The sequence below is a fragment of the Protomyctophum parallelum genome, assembly GCF_964188405.1.
Source record: "Protomyctophum parallelum genome assembly, chromosome: 12".
Taxonomy (NCBI): Eukaryota; Metazoa; Chordata; class Actinopteri; order Myctophiformes; family Myctophidae; genus Protomyctophum; species Protomyctophum parallelum.
The window spans coordinates 20,143,411-20,164,419 of record NC_139712.1 but is presented as its reverse complement, the minus strand read 5'-3'; the positions used below and the strand labels follow the sequence as shown (position 1 = coordinate 20,164,419).

The 21,009-nt window shown below is 40.9% G+C and overlaps 1 protein-coding gene across 1 annotated transcript; it reads left to right on the top strand.

Moving 5' to 3' along the window:
- Nucleotides 1–614: 614 nt before the first annotated feature.
- ncf2 (neutrophil cytosolic factor 2) lies at nucleotides 615–15,736 on the top strand. Its single transcript, XM_083778226.1, has 15 exons — nucleotides 615–789; nucleotides 1,128–1,210; nucleotides 2,084–2,192; nucleotides 5,108–5,242; nucleotides 6,551–6,658; nucleotides 7,965–8,027; nucleotides 8,803–8,846; nucleotides 9,813–9,954; nucleotides 10,842–10,901; nucleotides 11,243–11,486; nucleotides 11,918–11,961; nucleotides 12,954–13,105; nucleotides 14,206–14,344; nucleotides 15,031–15,148; nucleotides 15,624–15,736. Exons 1-15 carry the CDS (start codon nucleotides 616–618, stop codon nucleotides 15,713–15,715), a joined length of 1,707 nt encoding a protein of 568 aa, XP_083634352.1. The 5' UTR covers nucleotide 615; the 3' UTR covers nucleotides 15,716–15,736.
- Nucleotides 15,737–21,009: the final 5,273 nt, after the last annotated feature.

Below are 21,009 nucleotides of genomic sequence, written 5' to 3'. Positions count from 1 at the left end.
TGTCAACACCGTCACCACCGGCACTGTGACTACTTCCTCCTGTTAGGAAATTAAAGGGTAGTGTGTAATGTATTAAAGTCAATTCAATTCAAAAGAGCTTGAGGAGTCTGCCTGTGCTATTAACTAATTTTGGATTAAAATGAGTTAATAGCAATATCCTCTCCAGAACAGTTATAGTCTTGCCCATGACGGTCTCTGTATCAAAAAGTGTCACGTGTTGTAGCCTATTTCCTCTGTACTAGGCCTATTTCCAATAAAAGAACTCTAACTTGCAGTATAGTTCCTCATTTTGCTGCTGCATGGAGTGAAGACCACCTGGACTACTATAGTCTACTTTAGTAGTCGCAGCAGTGAATCATGTGATGACTGTGCTGTATGTAGTAGACTACTTAAAAATATATAATATATTTTTACTGAAAGTAAAAAATGAAAGAAACGAACAAAATAATAGCCAACAGAGAATAAAAATCACATAAAATCACATAAAAAAGATGGTTGTGGTCTGAACTAAATTGTCACATCGTGTGGCCACACTTCCTTTTTGGGAAATGTGTTCAAATAGGCTTCGAGTTCCTCTATTTAGCCAGTCGGCTCGGTTGCGTCTGAGGTGACAAGATGAGTTTCGTGGACACCCTGCGACACTGGGACAAGGCCGTAGCCTGCGCTGACGGAAAAGACATCTCTGAAGCCCTCAGTATCTTCCTGTCTATCCAAGAGCCAAACTCCAAGATCTACTACAACATTGGCTGTCTCCAACTGATCAACCAAGACTTTGATGCTGCCGAGAAGGTACTGTACGTCTGAGGTTATAATGTCATCTCTGAAATCTGTTTTATAATTGTTTAGTGGTGGAAAGTAACTTTACTTAAGTACTGTACTTATAAGTACAGGTTTGATGAGTATTTCCAATACTTCCATGTTGTACTTTTATTCGATTTAACTTCAATTGAGTTTTTCTACATTGCCGTATTGATACTTTTACATAAGTCAAGTTACTTAAACATTTTAGTACTTTTTTTCCACCCCTGTAACTGTGTTTGTCTTCTCTTTTTCTCAAGTCACGTAGAAAAGGAGAATTAAGGAAGTTACCTGATTCTCCCTCCATTGCTTCTTCTTCTTTCATGCAGGCGTTCGACCGCAGCATAGGCAAAGATGAGCATCTGGCGGTCGCTTTCTTTCAAAGAGGAATCACCTTCTACAAAAAGGAGAGGCAAGTCTCTCGCTCATCGTCATGAAATCCAATGCAATGCAAAATGCTGTTGTTATCGTTTGTTGTTATCATGGGGTCATCAACATGTGTGTCCGTCCGTGCCACAGACAAGACTTAGTCTTGTTGTCTGTGGCACGTTTTAGATTTTATGTTTTACACACAATGTTCTCATTTCTTCTCATCACTCATTTACTGTATTAATTAATATGTATGACACTGACGTACCACAACACACTATGGTATGAGTCTTAAATGCTTTATTTGCAAGGACCCCCTTAACTCTGAGTGTACAAATGGAACCATTCCATTTGTTCACTCTCAGAGTGACAGACCTTTCATGGTCATTGCTATAGCGCTTTATGTGTTTCTGTATATTGTCCACTCGTTCTGTGTGTCTGTTGGTTAATGCATAAACACGCTCCTGTTATAATCATTAACTGGTTTAACCCGTTACATTTGGGAAAGCGTCAGTGTCATTTTAGAATTGTATCACTTTAACTATACTAATAATAATACTATGTGATATACAAGCTTGTAGATCTGCTATTTTTGAAGAAAAAACATCATAAATATTGCTACAAATCTGTGAATATATATTCTATAAAGCAGACATCTTTAACTCAGAGCTTTGCTTCTGGTGGGTCCCTGCCTGGAACAAAACCTTTTTTGAGATAAAGACCCGCGGCCAAATACACATAATTTTGAGGGTCCTTGACCACCACTGATATAGCAACATATTAGGTTTTTCAGAAAACGGTTAGGATAAAACTTTGACGACATTTAGTAGAATCGGCCTCAGGTCTTTATATTAGTGGGTTCATTCATTGCAGTGGTGACTGAGTGACTGGTATGTTTCTGACTTTCTGTTTAAAGGTTCGAGGAGTGTCTCGATGACTTCCAGTATGCCTTAAAGGAGCTTAAAGGCAACCAGCTTATCGACTACAAGTGCCTCGGCCTCACATACCATTTATATGCTTGTGAGGTAAGTGTCTGAAAGGCAGTCTGAAAGGCGACTAATACTATGGCGAGAAATGTTCCTTTTTTTTCACTGACTAAATGGAAACTACATGAATTTCATGAAAACTATGAGCTATGATGACTAAAAGTAAGACTAAATATTATCGACAACAAATAAAAACTAGATGTAAATGTTTGCAAGGGACTATAGTGGACAAGCCATCCAGTATAAGTAAGGCGCGACCCAAGTCATTTTACACTTGGTTGCATGCTGAAAATAGCATATCTACCAGCTCACAACACGTCGCAGTGTGACTCGTTTTGAGCTTGTATATCTGCTATTGTAAAACCAGCTAGTGTCAAATCAGTCATTACGACGGCATCGAGGCCCACTAAAACCTTAGGATATTTAGTCAACTAAAACTAGACTAACACTAAAACATTCCAGGTGACTAAAATATGACTAAAAAACTAAATGAAGTTTCATTCTAAAGACTATATGACTAAACTAAAAGAGAAACTTGCTGCCAAAAACAACACTGCTGAAAGGCGCATGATGTCATCACACAACAGCCAAATGTGACTGACACACTAGTAAGACTGTGACAAGACGCAGCCCCACCTACGATATAATTAAATTAAATTAAATTCAAAGTAGCTCTATTGGCATGAGAAAACATACGTTTGCATTGCCAAAGCAAGTGTCAAAATATAATAAAAACAGTTGAACATGGGGAAAGTATATACAGTTGGAGGAATTACATCATTTTGTAAACAGAGCTATGTCACATTGCAATTGTTAGTATAGGCCTATATACATGTTATACACTAGGCCCTAGTTTATTTTTAAAGCTTTATATAAAATTAAATAAAAAGATAATTAGTTTTGCAGTCACTTAGCGACAAATAGCAGAATTTGTTTCTCAAGCCTATTTAAATAGTATACAAAAAAAACCTCACCTGGTTCATGGATCATAACACACACACACGTACGCACACACACACACACGTACGCAAGCACACGCGTGCTCACACACACACACACACACACACACATGCTGCTGCTGTGTTGCACAATACAATACAGTATCCCAGTGGTTCTCAAAGTGGGGTCCTTGAGGGAGTTCCAGGGGGTACCCAGCTAAATGATAGTTAGGAACCAAATTGACCCTTGTGGATCAGTAACTCAGAGTGTACAGGTCCATTTGGTTCCATTTGTACAATCTCAGAGTTAAATTAACATTGATTTTACTAAATTAAACTTGGGGTCCCAGAGATTGAAATGCCATTAATTGGGGGAGGGGGGGGGGGGGGGGGGTCCTTGAAAATAAAATTGTTGAGAGTCACTGTTAGAGCTGTGAAAATATTCAAATGGGGGTCCGCGGGATGATAATTGTCAATTTGGGGGTCCTTGACATGAAAACGTCTGAGAACCAACAGTATCCCACACACATTTTAAACGTCAACGAGGGCCCTATCTTTCTGTATACCAAATGCTCAGTGGTGGACGTAAAAGTACACAAATGTTTTAATCACCATGCTGGCTTGTGGTGAAATATTATTTTTGCCACAGACATACAAAACGAGTGGACAATAACATTACCAGAAACTCATAATGAGCTGGCCCCTGAATGACCATAACATATGGTCTGTAAATGGACCATTACGGGTCCATTTGGTTCCATTTGAACACTCTCAGACCCCCTTTCCACCGGTTGGTTCCCAGTGGGAACCGGTTCAGTTCTTTTAGGTTCTTAGTCTGCATGAGCCAGAGCTCCAAATTGGTGGGAAAAACTAGACCTATATTACCGGTAAATTGTTTATAGGATCAATACAAGTAAATTAATACATGATAACCCTTCCACAGTAGTAGCTTTTTCATATTTTCGATTATTTTGCATATTGTCCTACATAATGACTCATTTGAAAATGTAAAATTTGTAATACAATAAATCATTGTGTTCGTGTAAGTACTCAACTTTGCTAAGTTACATGGTGATAACAATCAAAAAGTATGGTTTTGCACACTAAATTCATAATTAACGTTCCAATTTTGGCTCATGGACTAAAAACCAAAAAGAACTGAACCGGTTCCCACTGGGAACCAACCGGTGGAAAAGGGGCCTCAGAGATAAGGGGGTCCTTGCAAATAATAACATTTGAGAACAACTAGTACTAGTTGGACTCCTAATGTGTCATACATAGTGTCATAAATCAGTGTCATACATATTCAGAAGAAAATCTGGAGACTGGCATTCAGTAATTCATGGGGTCGTATGATCAAAATAAGAACATTAGAATGGTAATTGTGACCGTTTCTGACTGAGGCTAAGTCATTGATTTTTTTTGTCATGTGAAAGCAGGGAATCATAGCTTCAAATTGTTCAGTTTGACCCACCAGTTTTGGAGATATGGCTTATAGAGTCTTGCAGAGAAACAGCGAGTTGAGAATTTAGGCTTAAAAGGTTCACTTCTGTGGCCTCTTACACCTACCAGCTACATGTTCCATTTAGGCCTGACGTCAAAATGTATAAAATGTCTTCTAAATCCTGACAGTTTTCTGTCAGGATTTGCGTCACTTTTTCACGATTTAAAAAAAATAGCAGGCGCGCTATGAGCTTGTAGATCTGCTATTTTTCAATAGCTTTACATTTCAGCTCTGACATTTATTTCAGTCTAGTATGTGAAGAGTCTGCCTGTGCTATTTAACTCATTTTGGATAAAATAAAATAAAAATCAGTTTTTCTCCTCTTCTGAACACACCAAGCACGAATTCGCATTTTAAAGCGGCGTTTCTCCATGGGTTTTCCGAAAAACGCGGCCTGTGTGCAACCACCTTTAGTCTTGCCGCCATTTCGGTATCAAAAAGAGTCATATCTGTATTCTGTACGTATGTACGGACATATTGATGACCCCTGTCTCTCTGCATGTCCCTCTCAGGTCCTTCACAACATGGCGCTGGCTCGGGCTCAGATGGGCCGATGGGACAAGGCCCAGGAGCACCTGGTCTCTGCACTCAACTACAAGACCGAGGTCAAGCTCAGCCTCCTGGACAGAGCCCTGGAGGCCACACTGGTCAGTCCCAAACTAACCTCACGTCACCAGGCTTTCCACCTCAGATGAAAGCCTGCAGGGCTGTGTTCCAGAATCGCCGCGTGAACCGGTCTGGAGCGGATTAGTCTAGTAGCCAGCCCATAGAGCCCCATTGTGAACCCGGACATGTTGAGTACACCAAGGTTTTATGTTAGAAATGTTTAGTATGGGTCCCCAGCATGTAGAAAAACACTCATTGGGCTAAAAACGGCCAATGCTGTCATCACAAGTGGGCATGGCCGTTTTAAGCCCAATGAGTGTTTTTTTGCTAAACTAATGCTTGGAATGGATTCAGCATCATGAAAACCCCCTAGTTTGACTCATCACATGCTAGATAAAGCATAATGAAATGTTTAATATTTTGCCTTCTATATAGGTTGTTAATGGTATGGTCACATATTATGCCAATTATGAAAATTGCTCAACATTATGCAAGTTAGCATCCGGCAGTTTCTACATCACACAAATCAGTGACTACAACATGACGGAACTTACCATCTGCTCCCGACCGGATCATAAACCCGACATGGAATGCCGCCCAGGCTAGTCCCAAACGACCATGCATGAACACTGCACCTGGTGTTTCCCAAACACTGGGTCCGGAACCATTTTCTGGGTCGCAGACACATTGTTATGAGTCGCCTAAATTTTTGGTTTCCTAGATTTGGTTTTTAATTGTTATTATTTCAAAACATTAAAAAAAAAACATCCCCCCCCCCCCCCCCCAAAGCTAAACTTTTCATGAACCAAACCCAAAGTTCAATGATTTATTTTCAGTAACTTCAAGAAGGAATAAATAATGAATCGGTGAATGTAATGCACAATCTATGTAAAGGACACATTGCTGTCCACAGGGCAAAAGGGCAGGTGCTCTATCATTCCTAGTGTCTATGCACGTCCCTGGCGCTATATAAATGCACCAATTATCATTTTGAAGTCTTGGGGATGGTTTTTCTTTTGGTCACATTCCTGGGCCAATAACTGGATGACCGGAAGAGTCTCCGTTGCTCTCCGGTATGGGGTTGAAGGATTATACCAGAGCCGGATTTACCTTGCTGAGGGCCCCCGGGCTGTTTTCATGTTGGGGTACCCAGGCCCCTAAAAAGAGAGGCAGGCACACATTTCACTTGAATTGGATTTCAATACTTTACAATTTTATAATAATAATAATATATATATATTCTTTTTGGGGGGGGCCCGGGCTGCAGCCCACCCTAGCCCAATGGTAAGTCCGGCTCTGGAATATACCAATGTGAAATAATAATTATTAGAATGTTCTCTCGCCGACAGAAACGGAAACTATTCAAGCTGGCCGAGGTCCCAGCGAAACTGCTCTTTAAACCAAACCAGAAATATGTGGCCGAGCTGGAAAAGAAGGACTACCTAGGGAAAGCTAAGGTACCGTTTTACTTCAAAGGATTCATATCATAATGTACTATCCCCCCCCCCGCCAGGCCCATCATATTGTACAGTAGGACATTGTTAAACTGAATGTGGAGGTTACCCGGATGAGTGAATGGCAAAGTCATGCTTACCATAGTGGACCCCTTAACTCTGAGTGTGCACAAATGGGTCCATTTGGTTCCATTTGTACACACTGTACACACTCTAGAGTTACAGACCTGTTATGGTCATTCAGGATTAGCTGTGTTTTCTGGTCATATTATTATTTAATTTTGCTCATTTTGTATGTCCGTGATGGGGGTGCCATCATGATATTGTACAGTAGGATATTGTTAAACTTTGGAGGTTATATCCGAATGAGTGAATGTCAAAGTCATGCTCAGTCAACATATAGTGGCATTGCTCTTCAGAGAACTTGGGAATGGGCTACATATAGGCCTATACAGTATAACTTAGTGATTTCCAAAGATGTTTTAGCTCAAGACTATATAATAATGATAAAATAATAGCTATTTACTTGCAATATTGTTTGGTAACAACTGCAGTCATCAACATATCCGTACAGACAAATGTGTTTGTGGCAAAGACTTGGCCCTTGTCCGTGGAACATTTTTTATTTTATTTTTTCACACATCATGAGACCCAATTACTGAATGTCAAGTCTCCAGGTTTTCTTCAGAATATGTATGACACTTGCAAGGACCACCTTAACTCTGAGTGTGTGCAAATGGAACCAAATCCATCCACGCTCAGAGTTATGGACCATGTTATGGTCACTCAGGGTTAGCTCTCTATGCGTTTCTTTCTGGTAATATTTATTGTCCAATGTCCACTCATATTGTATGTCTGTACTTGGCAGGGGTCATCGCCATGTTGGCTTGTGGTGGACATTTTTGCCAAAATTATATTTTTGCCACGGACAGGACAATAATATTACAAGAAATACAAAGAGCTAGCCCTGAATACCCATGTGTGTAACTCTGAGAGTTAAGGGGGTGCTTGCAAATAAAACATTTGAGAACCACAGTTGTATGCTATAGTGTCGTAGTAAATCAGTGTCATGCAGTACATATTCTGAAGAAAATCTGGAGACTTGTGTAAAACATTTGCCTTGGACAAAACGGAGTCTTTGCCATGGACACATTTGTCCGTGTATACGGACATACAGTATTGATGACCCCTGGCCCGTGGCAAAACTTTCATTTTGACCCAAAATGTCCACCACAAAGCCAGCATGGGGATGACCTCCTGTTTGGGAACCAGTTGTATTCATAACTCAGCTGTCCTTTCCTTCCTTCAGGTGGTTGCCTCTGTTAGCCCTCGGGACGCTGGCTTCTCTGGGTTTGCTCCCCTGCAACCACAGGTCAGGCATACCCAACGCTACCACGGTCGATTTTGACGTCAGCTTTTAGTCATAGGGCTGTATTTTGCGTGTCTTAAGTATACCAGGTCTTATTACTTAACTTAAGACCTGGAGGCGTGGTCAATGCTCTTTGGCCACTCAGAATAGCCAAATGGCATTGATCCTCCAGGTCTTAAGTTAATAAGACCTGGTACTTAAGACACGCAAAATACAGCCCTAATAGTTTTGTTTGTTTAGTCATATTTCAAGTCATCTGAAGTGTGTTAGTGTTAGTCTAGTTTTAGACGAAGGTTTTCGTTGACTAAATCTACAGTTGATTTTGTGGACAGAAAAGTATTTTGGCGGGACCCGATGCCGTTGTAATGGCTGATCTTTACACTTGTTTGCACCTCTAAAAATCTACTTTCTTATTTTCAGAGCGCACAACCAAACATAAAATGACTTGTCTTTCTACTGGAACTCTTCTCCACTAATCCCTCCCTGACATTTTAGTCTAGTTTTAATTTGTTGACGAAATTGTCAATATGTTTAGTCTCAGTTTTAGAAATCATAGCTTCGTTTTTTCCATTGATAAAAGGTAGTTGACGAAAAAAAATTCGCCATAGTTCTACTCGACAAAATGAACACTGTAGGCTACACTGCACCTATAATGTTTGATTACGTTAAAAGCATGCATTATTTTGAAATTTGGTTGTGTGAATACTGAATACTGTATGTATTAGATTTTCCTCAGAGATAATGTTTTTATTTATCTATATGTATTTTCATTTTATAGGTTGAAGACAGTCCGGTCGATCCGAAGCCCCCCGAGACTCTGAGGTAGAGCGTTCTAAGTGGTGTAAAGTAACCAAGTACATTTACTAAAGTACTGTACTGTTACGTTAAGTACAATTTTGAGGCATTTGTACTTTGAGTATCTCCAATTTCCAATACTTTTACTTTTTTTGTACTTTTACTCCACTACAATTATTTGAAAAGTTTAGTTACCGCTAGTTAGTTACTTACTTACTATATAGATTTGGATTATCATTACAAAACATACATCAGCCCTGTATACAACATTTTGCAGCCATTTGAAAATAGCAGATCTACACGGCAGATGTGCACGTGCCTGACAGGACGAGTTGGCACCTAACTGACCTAAGTGTAACGTATAGTACATGATCTGAGCATTCATGCTACATAATTATCTTGCTAATGTCCATAGCAAGTTGCTATAGCCACAGGTTTTGTAGCAGGCCTTAAATATCAAGTATTCAAGCTTATTCAAATCACTTTACATAAATGACTCCAGACCATTAAAAAAAAACATTTCCTACATACAGTGGCACACTCATGCTCCCAGAAGGCGTAACCAATAAACCTGTATTTTTGGTCACCAGATAGACGTTCCTCTAGCACCACCATCAGGCCAACAGTCCTAATAAACCTTAATTTCAAAGTACATATTGCCCAGGGGAGGGGATGCTGGGGTTTAAGTCTGTGGTTCTCAATCAGTGGTCCAGAAAGGGGGTTCCAGGTGGTCCCCAGCTATATTATATGAATAGATCTTTAACTCTTGAGTGTAAAATGAAACCAAATGGACCCGTAATCTTACGCTCTCAAGAGTTAAATTATCGTTAAACATCTGGCATTACGTACGGGCACAGCTAAAATGAATAATCAAATATCTAAATACTGAATCGAGCAACTTGAAAACTGTCTGGGTATACGTCGGGTGTTACACATAAACCCGAGGACAATAAAATGACCAAAACGTGTCTGTGTTCCTCTATATCTCTGCAGGGCGTTTGAAGGAGAACCCCACATGGTCCTGTACGAGTTCGTCCCTCAGAACAGCGAGGAGCTGGCCGTGGTGCCTGGAAATATGGTCTTTATGCTCCACAAGGGCCAGGACAACTGGGCCTCCGTGCTCTTCAACGGCAGAGTAAGTACTGATACTGTACTGTTACTGTACTGTTACTGTACTGTTACAGAGTAAGTACTGTTACTGTACCGGTGTTGATTTTGACAGCAGATTTATAGATTTGAGTTATAGTCATAGTCTCTTGAATAGTTTTCATTTTAGTCACCTGAAATGTTTTACTGTTAGTCTAGGTTTAGTCAGACTAAATGTCATGCTATTTTAGTCGACTAAATCTACAGTTGATTTAGTCTACTGAAATGGATTTTGGTGGGTCTTGATGCCGTCGTAATAGCTGATTTGACGCTGTAAAAAAAGTGTCAGATCTACAAGCTCACATTGTAGATCGTGTTGTGAGCTTGTAGATCTGCTATTTTCAGCATGCAACCAAGTGTAAAATGACTTATACTGGATCTCTTCTCCACTAGTCCCTTCCTAACATTTTAGTCTAGTTTTTATTTATTGACGAAATTGTGAATACATATATTGTCTCCATTTAGTTTGTCAGTGAAAAAAAAGGTAGTTGACGAAAACGTTTTGTCATAGTATTAGTCGATGAAATCAACACTGTACTGTACTGTACCACCGAGCTAAGATTCAGATTCTAAATAAAGTGGTACAGTATTTAGTCATATTTTAGTAATCTGAAATGCTTTAGTGCTAGTCTAGTTTTAGTCTACTGAATCTACAGTTGATTTTGTCGACTAAAAAAATGTTTTGGTGGGCCTTGATGCCGTCGCAATGCCTGATTTTATACAGTACACTTGGTTGCACTCTGAAAATAGCAGATCTACAAGCGCTGCAGATTCAGAGATATAGCCGTGAATTCACTGAAGCAAAAAAATGAAAGAAAAAAAATATATAGCCTATATTACTATATTCATCATTCATCACTGCTATTTCATTTACAGAAGGGTCTTGTTCCTTACAATTTCCTGCAACCCATAAGCTTGTCTTCTAAGCAGTATCAGGTATGGATTTTGTGTGTGTGTGTGTGTGTGTGTGTGTGTGTGTGTGTGTGTGTCTCTGTGTGTGTGTGTGTGTGTGTGTGTGTGTGTGTGTGTGTGTGTGTGTGTGTGTGTGTGTGTGTGTGTGTGTGTGTGTGTGTGTGTGTGTGTGTGTGCGTGTGTGTGTGTGTGTGTGTGTGCGTGCGCGCGTGAGATCAAATATTCATGTTACTTCTAAACATGTTTATAAACAATTTGTGAACAATAGCCTACATAATCTTTTATTGTGTGGTGTATGTCGTCTGTCGCCGGTGACTCCTATTGAATAAATGTATCCATACCGTACCATATACTGTATGTTGTAGGATCTGAAAAACAGCGGGTCTGGAGCAGCTCCGCCTCAGAGGAGAGAAGAGCCGGACAGACCAGCTGAGAAGAGTCCTGTTGCTTTGGAGAGGAAAGGGAGTCCTGTTGCTTTGGAGAGGAAAGGGAGTCCTGTTGCTTTGGAGAGGAAAGGGAGTCCTGTTGCTTTGGAGAGGAAAGGGAGTCCTGTTGCTTTGGAGAGGAAAGGGAGTCCCACCACCACCACCGCAAGCACACACCAACCAGGTACAGTTTGGCATGCCAGGTGAATCACAGGGTAATTTTTTTACTCAAGGATTGTGATTTAACCCATCAGTGGTGGTTAATCAGTGGTGCCCAAGGACCCCCAGAATTAGCTGTATTTGGCCGCGGACCCCCATCTGAAAGTTTGCTCTGAAAGAATATTATATTCAAAGATTTGCGCCACATTTGCACGATTCTTCAAAAATAGCAGATCTACAAGCTCGTAGCTTGTAGATCTGCTATTTTTCAATAGCTAAAGTATAACATAATGCTTAATAGCTCAAATAATTGTGATCAGGCAATCATGTAATAACTGTGACAGGTCATGTTCTTGATGTAGACTATAAAGGTTTCATGATACACATGAAGGAAAAGATGAAAATGCTAATTGTTCCCTTTCTTTCTTTCTTTCTTTCTTTCTTTCATCATGTCAGGCTACACTCCCGACGTTAAAAGTGAACGAGACGCGTTGGAAGAGGTATGCCGAGGCACATCATTGCGTGATAACAGCCTACCCCAAAAGCTCATTTAAGCAATATTACACGAGACGGCGTAGTTTAACTTCATAATGCATGCCTGCAATGCTGCAGGAAAGAAAGGCAGCGCAGAAGTGCATTAATGACATTAATGCACCCCCTCGAGTGTAATATTGCAATTGTACAACGATTAACCTTAAAATTAAGATAATCGCAAAAAGAAATCATAATATTTTAATGACAGATGTAGCCACTACGACCACAAATGTCCCAAGAAACTCGATAGCCTAGCCACCGAGTATGCTGTGCTCAAGGAGAATAAAGCAGGTGATGTCTTTGTTTTGATTAGGTGTTCCATCAAGCTCGTTTGAGGCACGGCTAGAAGGCTGTTTCAACCAATCAGATTGATTCCTCGAAACAACCCGTTGTATAATGCTGTTTTAAAGATGGAGTGCCGTGATTTATTAAATTTTTCCCAGTTTTTCATGTGTTTATGAGGTCAGAGGTGACAGTACTTCATTAGACCCCTTGGTGTGGTTGTTATGTGCAATGATATCTTCCCTTTGTATTGATGTTTCTTCCTGGAGGCTGACGTGCCAATGAAAAAAAAAACAGTGATATAGTGCCATCACAATATCATCCCATCCCCTAACCCCTCCCCCTTTATCATACAACGACAGCTGTGGGTGCGGCTTCAGTTCAGGTGGATCACCACCCATCAGGCAAACCAGGCCTACTTAATGAACTGGTGGGCATGTCCACATAGAAACAGCATTTTAACAAATACTGCACACTTTTCTGAAACATTTCTTCCTCCTTATATAATAATAATACCTGATGATCATGTTTTAGGGTGGTAAAAAATCACGGCACTCCATCTTTAACTGTATATCAGTTTTAACAGTTAAACTGTACATCACTATTTTAACTATATATCAGTGTTAAACTGTATAGTGGCACTGGAATCTGATATCTCTGCCTGTACGTGTTTTAGAGTTCAGAGCCTGGTGAAAGCCCGCTGTGCACAGTCAAAGTGTTTTACACGTACACCATAGCCGTGTCCGTGTCCTCAGGATCTCCGTACGCCGCGATGGTCCAGGAAATCAGCAGGAAACTCAACGTGCCCGCTGGCTCCATCACCTTGAGGTACAGTCAATACCGGTCACTTCCATAGCGGCGGTGATGTTTTTCGCAGCAAATTTCTATTTTAGTTTAGTCTTTGGAATAAAACTTCATTTAGTTTTAGTCATATTTTAGTCACCTGGAATGTTTTAGTGTTAGTCTAGTTCATACGATTTTAGTCGCCAAAAAAAAATCAAATCTACAGTTGATTTAGTCGACTAAAATGTATTTTGGCGGTCCTTGATGCCGTCATAATGACACGATAGCCGATCGCACTGCGACGCCGTTGTGAGCTTGTAGATCTGCTATTTTCAGCATGCAACCAAGTGTAAAATAACTTCTACTGGATCTCTTGTCCACTAGTCCCTTCCTAACATTTTAGTCTAGTTTTTATTTTTTGACGAAATTGTCAGTATATTTAGTCATAGTTTTAGTCATCATGGCTAAGTTTTTATAAAACAATGATGAAAAAAGGTGGTCGACGAACATTTTTGGTCATATTATTAAGGCTCATTCATAGTCTGGATTTTCGGTGGTGAGGTGACCACCGGAGATGAAATAACGTTGAGCGGTGGTGAGTAAAAACAGAGAGAAGGGCTGGGGCAGTGGCGGTGGTTTGCTCTTCACCGCGGCTCTGACGTAATGTTGCAGTTCGGTGGTCACCTCACCACCGAAAATCCAGACTATGAATAACGCTTGAGTCACACTGCATAGCGGTGCATCCCTACGACAAATTAGTGACGTCTCTATTGGGGCCAAATCAAGTCAAACCAAGACTATAGTCAGATCTGGCCCAGAATAAAACCTGATATCAACGAACATACATTCTGCCCACTAACAACAGACAAACGTCCCTGGATGAATCAGAGAGAGTCCAAAAGATGCCAGATCAACTTAAGGCATATCAAAGTCAGACTGAACTAGTCAGATCTAGCCCAGAATAAGCTATATTATTTTAACTGGTGAAGACGTCTTGGAAATGACGTAAAGATCATCCCCATGTGGACTGTGATCTGGCCTAGTCCTGAACGGAGTCATCATGACTTGGCTTGCTAGGTGTCTATATTGGTTCATTGTAAACTAAGAAAATAAACAATTCGTTCATTCATACATTCATTTCCCAGTCTAAGCTCCGCAGAGAACGGACAAACAGTGATGGATCCCAACACTGACATGGAGGAGGTTTGGAGCCGGGCCAGCGGCGGTCGCATCACTTTAAGGTGCGAGAAGAAGGACCAGGATCAGGATCTGAAGGAGGAGGAGGTAAGAAACTGGTCTCTTTTGTATCTCAAATAGAGCCTTAATTACGGGTCCATTTGGTTTAATTTTACACTCTCAAGAGTTCAATTATTGTTAAAGATCTGCATTAGTTAATTTACAAGAAGACTACAATTAGATAATGTTAATTATAATAATTAACTTATCAATTATTTGAATCGTTTGCATCTGCATCTTGTCTCTCCTAATGGTACCACATCAATACAGCATGGAATTGTGGTCAAAAACCTATCCGTCGACAATGAAATATTCTGTGCCTTGTGTCTGAGAGGCTAAATCTCAGCAAATGGTGGTCCGTGGCTCCGATGCTGAATAGATAACGTATTTCACTTAGTTGTAACAGAGTATTATTGACACTTTTACTTAAAGGTGAATACCACTCATTTTCAACATTTTACTATGTCATTAATATACCTTAGAGCTGTTGTGTGGAAATAATTAAAGTCCCCCCATTCTGTGTTGAAATGAAATGGAAAAAAATCATTAACATTGTGAATCATTTACTTAAAAAATAAAAATAAAAATCCACACAATCCAAACAGCTCTAAGGTATATTAATGACATAGTAAAATGTTGAAAATGAGTGGTATTCCCCTTTGAGTAAAATAATGGAGTACTTTTTCCACCACTGTTGAAACCCACTGATCTGTGTCATGTTATTGTGTTTTTAGCACACAGATGAACAGCCAGCCCAGCAGACTCAACTGGTCGCTCTTCATTCGTACGAGTCTCCCAACCCAGAGGACCTTCAGTTCAACAAGGGAGACGCCATCACACTTCTCTCCAAAGGTGAGCTCAGGGTTGGATTTAATTCTTCTGTGCAAGAAAATCCAATTAATTTCATAATGGCTGATGCATGGCGATAATGTTTTATCCATGCTTCTGGTCAGACGGAATTAAATTAAATGTAACTTTTGGGAAATGTAGTTGAATGTTTCATAACATCACAATTTAATTAAAATGTTATTTTTAACCCTGGCGTTCCTGTTGTTTTGGGCAAACTATTTTTGTATGGTACTAGCAAAAGAAAGAATATATATAGCGGATCTACTACAAGCTCACGTGTTGCATCATGGTGCATTGTGAGCTTGGAGATCTGTGATTTCTGCTATTGTCGTGGGGCAAAGTAGTCTGTAAGGACATAAGTGGTTATAGGAAAACGCATTCATTTCTGAGTGTACGGCTTTGTAAAAGTAAAAAAAAAAAGAAAGAATCCAAGAAGCCGTTATAAATTATTGTAATGAATGTTTTTTCTCTTCCACAGTCGACGAGCACTGGTATGAAGGCCGGTGTCATGGAAATATTGGTATATTTCCCGCCAATTTTGTGGAAGAAGCACCCGTCGGTGGTCAGTGACAAAACACAGCGGTCACTCACGCCCAGGGGTCATCATCGCCCAGGGGTCATCGTCGCCCAGGGGTCATCGTCGCCATGTTGGCTTGTGGTGGACATTTTTGTCAACATATTCTTTTTGCCACGGACATACAGAATGAGTGGACAATAATATTACCATCCATCCATCCATCCATCTTCAACCGCTTATCCGTAGTCGGGTCGCGGGGGCAACAGCTCCACCAGAGTGCTCCAGACTTCCCTCTCCAGAGCAACATTAGTGACTTCCTCCTGGGGGATTCCGAGACGTTATATTACCAGAAACACGTAAATAGATAGCCCTGAATAACAGTTCTGTGGAGCCTTGCTGGTTCCGTTTGAAAGAAAAATCACAATGAATGTGTAATAAATGTGTTTATCATTGTGATTTATCATCACTGTAAACATTTTACTTTGAATCTCTTACTTGACTGTCTGCATCCCAAGTAGTATTTAATACAGCTATTAGTCTTTTTGGTCTGAACCCATTAAAACCTGGGGAAACCTATGTGTCGTTTGAACCACTTTTAACCATCATTCTATACTTTGGATACTCAACATTAGCCTACCTCTGAACAGCACTCAATACATCTAATCAGACCTAATCAATCTGCAATTGCAATGTTGATTCTGGGGATTTTCCCCCTAGACCTTAACAGGATGTGTGTGAATGGGAAGGGAGGATTTGATAAACACTCCACTCTGTTGTCCCTGTGGATCCCACACTGACCGTCCAGCTACACTTGACCCTGTCCTGTCTGGGTCTCTGTCTTGGAATGCGGAAGAAGGAAGCACACAACTTTGGGAAAGTGTCATAGTAGCTAGTTTACAACCGATGTAAACACAACATTAACATAGTACTCTTATTCTCGCTGAGAGAGAAAAAAAAGGGAAAAAAACAAAAACAAACGAATGGTTCAAGCCCATTAATTAGGATTCGAGTGCCAACCCTAACGAGCGAAGGTTCGAACCCCGAATGTTCACACACACAAACACACACACACACACACACACACACACACACACACACACACACACACACACACACACACACACACACACAATCCAGGCCCAACACATAAGCACTGATATAATATGTAGTTTGAATAGTTTGAATTTGAATTTAATTTGGAGGGAAACATGTTATGATAGATAGGTGTGCCAAAGTTTTCTTTTAATTTGACAGATGCTTTTTGGAGAGAGGCATATAAATCTAATCTTGAAATGACTGCTGCATTATCTGCACACACACACACACACACACACAGTACACACACACACACACACACACACACACACACACACACACATCATTATCTGACATTATCTGTAGCCGTGTAATGTTTGGAGACAGGCTTGGATGGTTTTAGTCCACTGTTTGCCAAACGCAGCAGCAGATGTGACTACATTCCAAGGCATAGCAGTCACATCTGCTTAGTTACCGCACAGTGGGGATCCGGTGGTCATTTCCGACAGAGCATTAGTCCGACAACGGTCAGGCTTCGTACACACACCAAGAACAACTGTGCTGTGCTCTGCCTGTGTTTCATGGCCGCCCCAATGCTTTTCCAATGGAAGTCACGTGGATTGACCATACACTTGTGTTTGATTGCCCCCCCTCCCCCCATCACACACAACTGTTTGGTCAAACCACGTGACTTCCATTGGAAAAGCATTGAGGCGGCCGTGAAACACGGACAGCACAGAGCATGTTCGTCTGATATGTGTGTACGAAGCCTCAGACATGCGGTTGAACATGCGCTGCTCCCGTGCTTGCGGTTATGGTTAGGGTTTGAGGTAGGTTGTCTAATGACTGCCAGACCAATAATATATTGTCAGAACAAAAAATGCGGGTCAATGTGGGTCCGTTTTTATGGTTCACGACTTGAGTAAAAATCAATATATATAATCAATATTATATATATATATTTATATATTTTTTTAATGATTTTACAAAAAACAAATTAAGAAGAAATAGCAGATCTACAAGCGCACAATGCGGTGAGACACGATGCGTTGTGCGCTTGTAGATCTGCTATTTTCGTTTGAGTCCCAGGCAAACCTCTCTTTTTGGGTCTCGACCTGAAAAGTGTGTGAACCCCATACTTGCTGCAGTTCCCAGAGTCAGCAAAAGATGGCAGCCTTTACAGGACAGAATGATGAGTTATTGAGGCCAGCAGTGTGCCAGCCAGGGAGATAGCCTATAATGCACTAAAGTCGTGCTTGTTAAAGTTCCGTTTACTTTACTCATACTTAATGGTAATTTAAGGAAACCTGTCCCAGTATTAAGTTTACTGCCGTAAAAGCAGGGACAAATTAGCCGTTGGGCCAGTGGGGCCCAGGGGACCTTGGCTCTCAGGGGCCCTTGGCTCTCAGGGGCCCTTCGGGGGAAATTAGACCGTAAGGTACTAGGTTTGACGCCCTGAAAAGGGCTCCTGGGGCCCTTCATTGGCTGTTGATTGTTAAATTTAGGTTAAAAAGATGATAAAAACACAGAGAAACACGAAAATGTCACGCGCACGCACGCTATGGGGGTCCTTCAAATATTACCGGCCCAGAGGCCCTCATCGGCGTTAATCCGTCCCTGTGTAAAAGAAAAAGAAAAAAGAAGGGTTAGGCCTAACGCAATGGGCTATTAGAGCCTCGCAGTCCCGCCCCCTTTCAGAACGATGAGTGGCCCAGGAAATTATTCTCCATTCATTTTCTCCATAGGCTTTTCAAAAAGTATTTATTTAAAGACGGTTACGCCGCGGACAAAGGCAACTCGGATCGTGACAAATCATGACAATGAACAAATAATTTATAAGAAGAAAAACAAAACAAATAGTGTTGTATCCTGCCTTTATTTTCTTCTTCCTAATTATTTGATCTGCCCCAAAATATTGTGTTTGTTGTCATGATTTGTCACGATCCGAGTTGGCTTTGTCCGCGGCGTAACCGTCTTTATATAAATACTTTTTGAAAAGCCTATGGAGAAAATTAATGGAGAATCATTTCTTGGGCCACTCGTCGTTCTGAAAGGGGGCGGGACTGCGACGCTCTATGTTAGTTGGAGTTATGGATGATTGCGTGACCCTTTCAAAAAAAGGCTATGAGAACTACCATGCAAGACACAGCTATGAGAACTATGCTAAATACTTTTTCCCCCCTCCTAAATATATGGCCTCCTTCCCAGCAAGCTGTTTTGGTGTTCTTTGAAGTTTTTGATCTACAGCACACGGTTTCATCATGCCAATAATAATATTATGTAATGATTTATAGCTGGTACTTAAGACACGCAAAATACAGCCCTCCGTGTCTCTCAAGCACGCTTTCTCAACTTCACCGTTATTAACTTCACACCCACTCATCCACATCCTCCTCTCAACACCTGACCCATTTCCTGCCTTATAGTGCAATATCGAAAATATTATACTGTAGGCCTATATATTTTACAAACTCATTAAACAAGTAGGCCTAATTCGGGTGGAAACAAAAAATCACACCTGTGTGAAGTGAGGGGCGCTAATATATTAAAGTCTAACTCATGTTGATTAGGTGATGTAATGGTGATGTAAAACGAACGGTGAAAAAACAAACATTAAATTATCTTTATTGTTAACTGACTCGCCTCAGTCACCAGGCTTTCCACACCGGTTCACGCAGCACTTTTGTAACAGAGACCAGGCTTTCCTCCGAGGTAGAAAGCCTGGTGAGGCGAGGTTACATTTAATGTTTGTGTTAGGGACAAAATAACGTAAATTTTGACTTCATTGTCAATGGCGTTGACAACATTAAACCTGTATATAGGAGGGGCTAGCCTAGCGCCCCTCAAAAAGTAGGAAATCTTAATCTACAGCAGGAGAATACACATGTTAAATAAATCACACTCGTGTGAAGTGAGGGGCTCCTGGTAATGTTTGTTTAAAGTTCTTTAAACAAACATTAAAAGTCCATAGACTTGGCTGCCATATGACGCAATTTCCGAAAGCCAGACGTTGGAGGGGATGGTGCCCCTCAAGAAGGAAAGAAAGTCTCATGGCTGAGTGGGAACTGGGAATCTCTCCATGAAGGGTTCAAACAAAGTAGCCTAATGATTAACCAGCAGCTAAATGTTGAGAGTGGTTCATTTAACAGTGTCAACAAACCAGACCATATTTTCCTTTGTCTTACCTTAGAGTTCCCATAACCTGGTACCAGGTACAGAATGTTCTTCTTAGTTGTGGCCTCATCTTCCCCCTACGAAAAAAACAACAATCACCACCACCACCTTGTATTAGGCCTATTTTCATTTCATTTCAACCTTTATTTAATTCTCGGAAAACCCACTGCAGTAAAAAGAAATGTCATGGTTTATCAAGATCAGTTAAAACAGGTGTGCAATTTAGATTGACCAAAGTTGATATATCCGACTGAAGGGCAGTGGTTTTCAACCAGTGGTCCGGGGACCACCAGTGGTCCTTGAGGGGGTTCCAAGTGGCCCCCAGCTAAATAATGCAAGTCTACACAATTCAACGTTTGCCTGTTATCTCTCCTAATGGTACCAACATCAATACAGCGTGGAATTGTAGACAAAATCATATTATCCAACAACAAGAAAATATTCACCGGTATGGGTCTGAGAGTCTCATCAAATGGTGGTCCGTGGCTCAAATGCTGAATAAATAATGGGCCTTGACATAAAAAGGGTTGGAAACCACTGCCCTAGGGGAAACAAGAGAGCAGTACTTCAGCAAAGCCTGCACGCCGGTGTTCCAGGTGTGCACTACGCATGGCACATTTCCAAACTCAGTGGAGACACACAGAATCTCAATTGAGCATCATTCAAACCGCCCTGAGAGTGTTCACATTAACCACTTCAACTCAGGCACTTCACTCCCAGGGGTCTATACTTGGTCCCCTCCTTTTTCCATTCCACACCCTTAAAATCTCTTCATCGAAAATCTACCGTACAAGCTCGCTGAGAGCTCGCTGAGAGCGTGTACATCTGCTGTGCAATTGTTAAATTTGATTTTGACGCCTGCATGTTAACCACTTTAGCTGGGGGCCCGCAGCCGGGCAAAATAATTGCTCTACATTTCTGTTTGCAGAAGGAGGAGAGGACACTGCGGAGCAGCACAGACATTTCAAGCCTTTTTATTGGGTGCTAGTACAAGAAAAGACTAGTCTAGACTATAGTTTAGTCTTTTACTATAGCACCTAATAAAAAGCTGTGAGATGGTAGCCTCGGTCCCAGGCTTACTTATCTGCGAAAAGAAAAGCCTGGTCACAACCTAAGGCAGAGAAGCTATCGGCGGTTG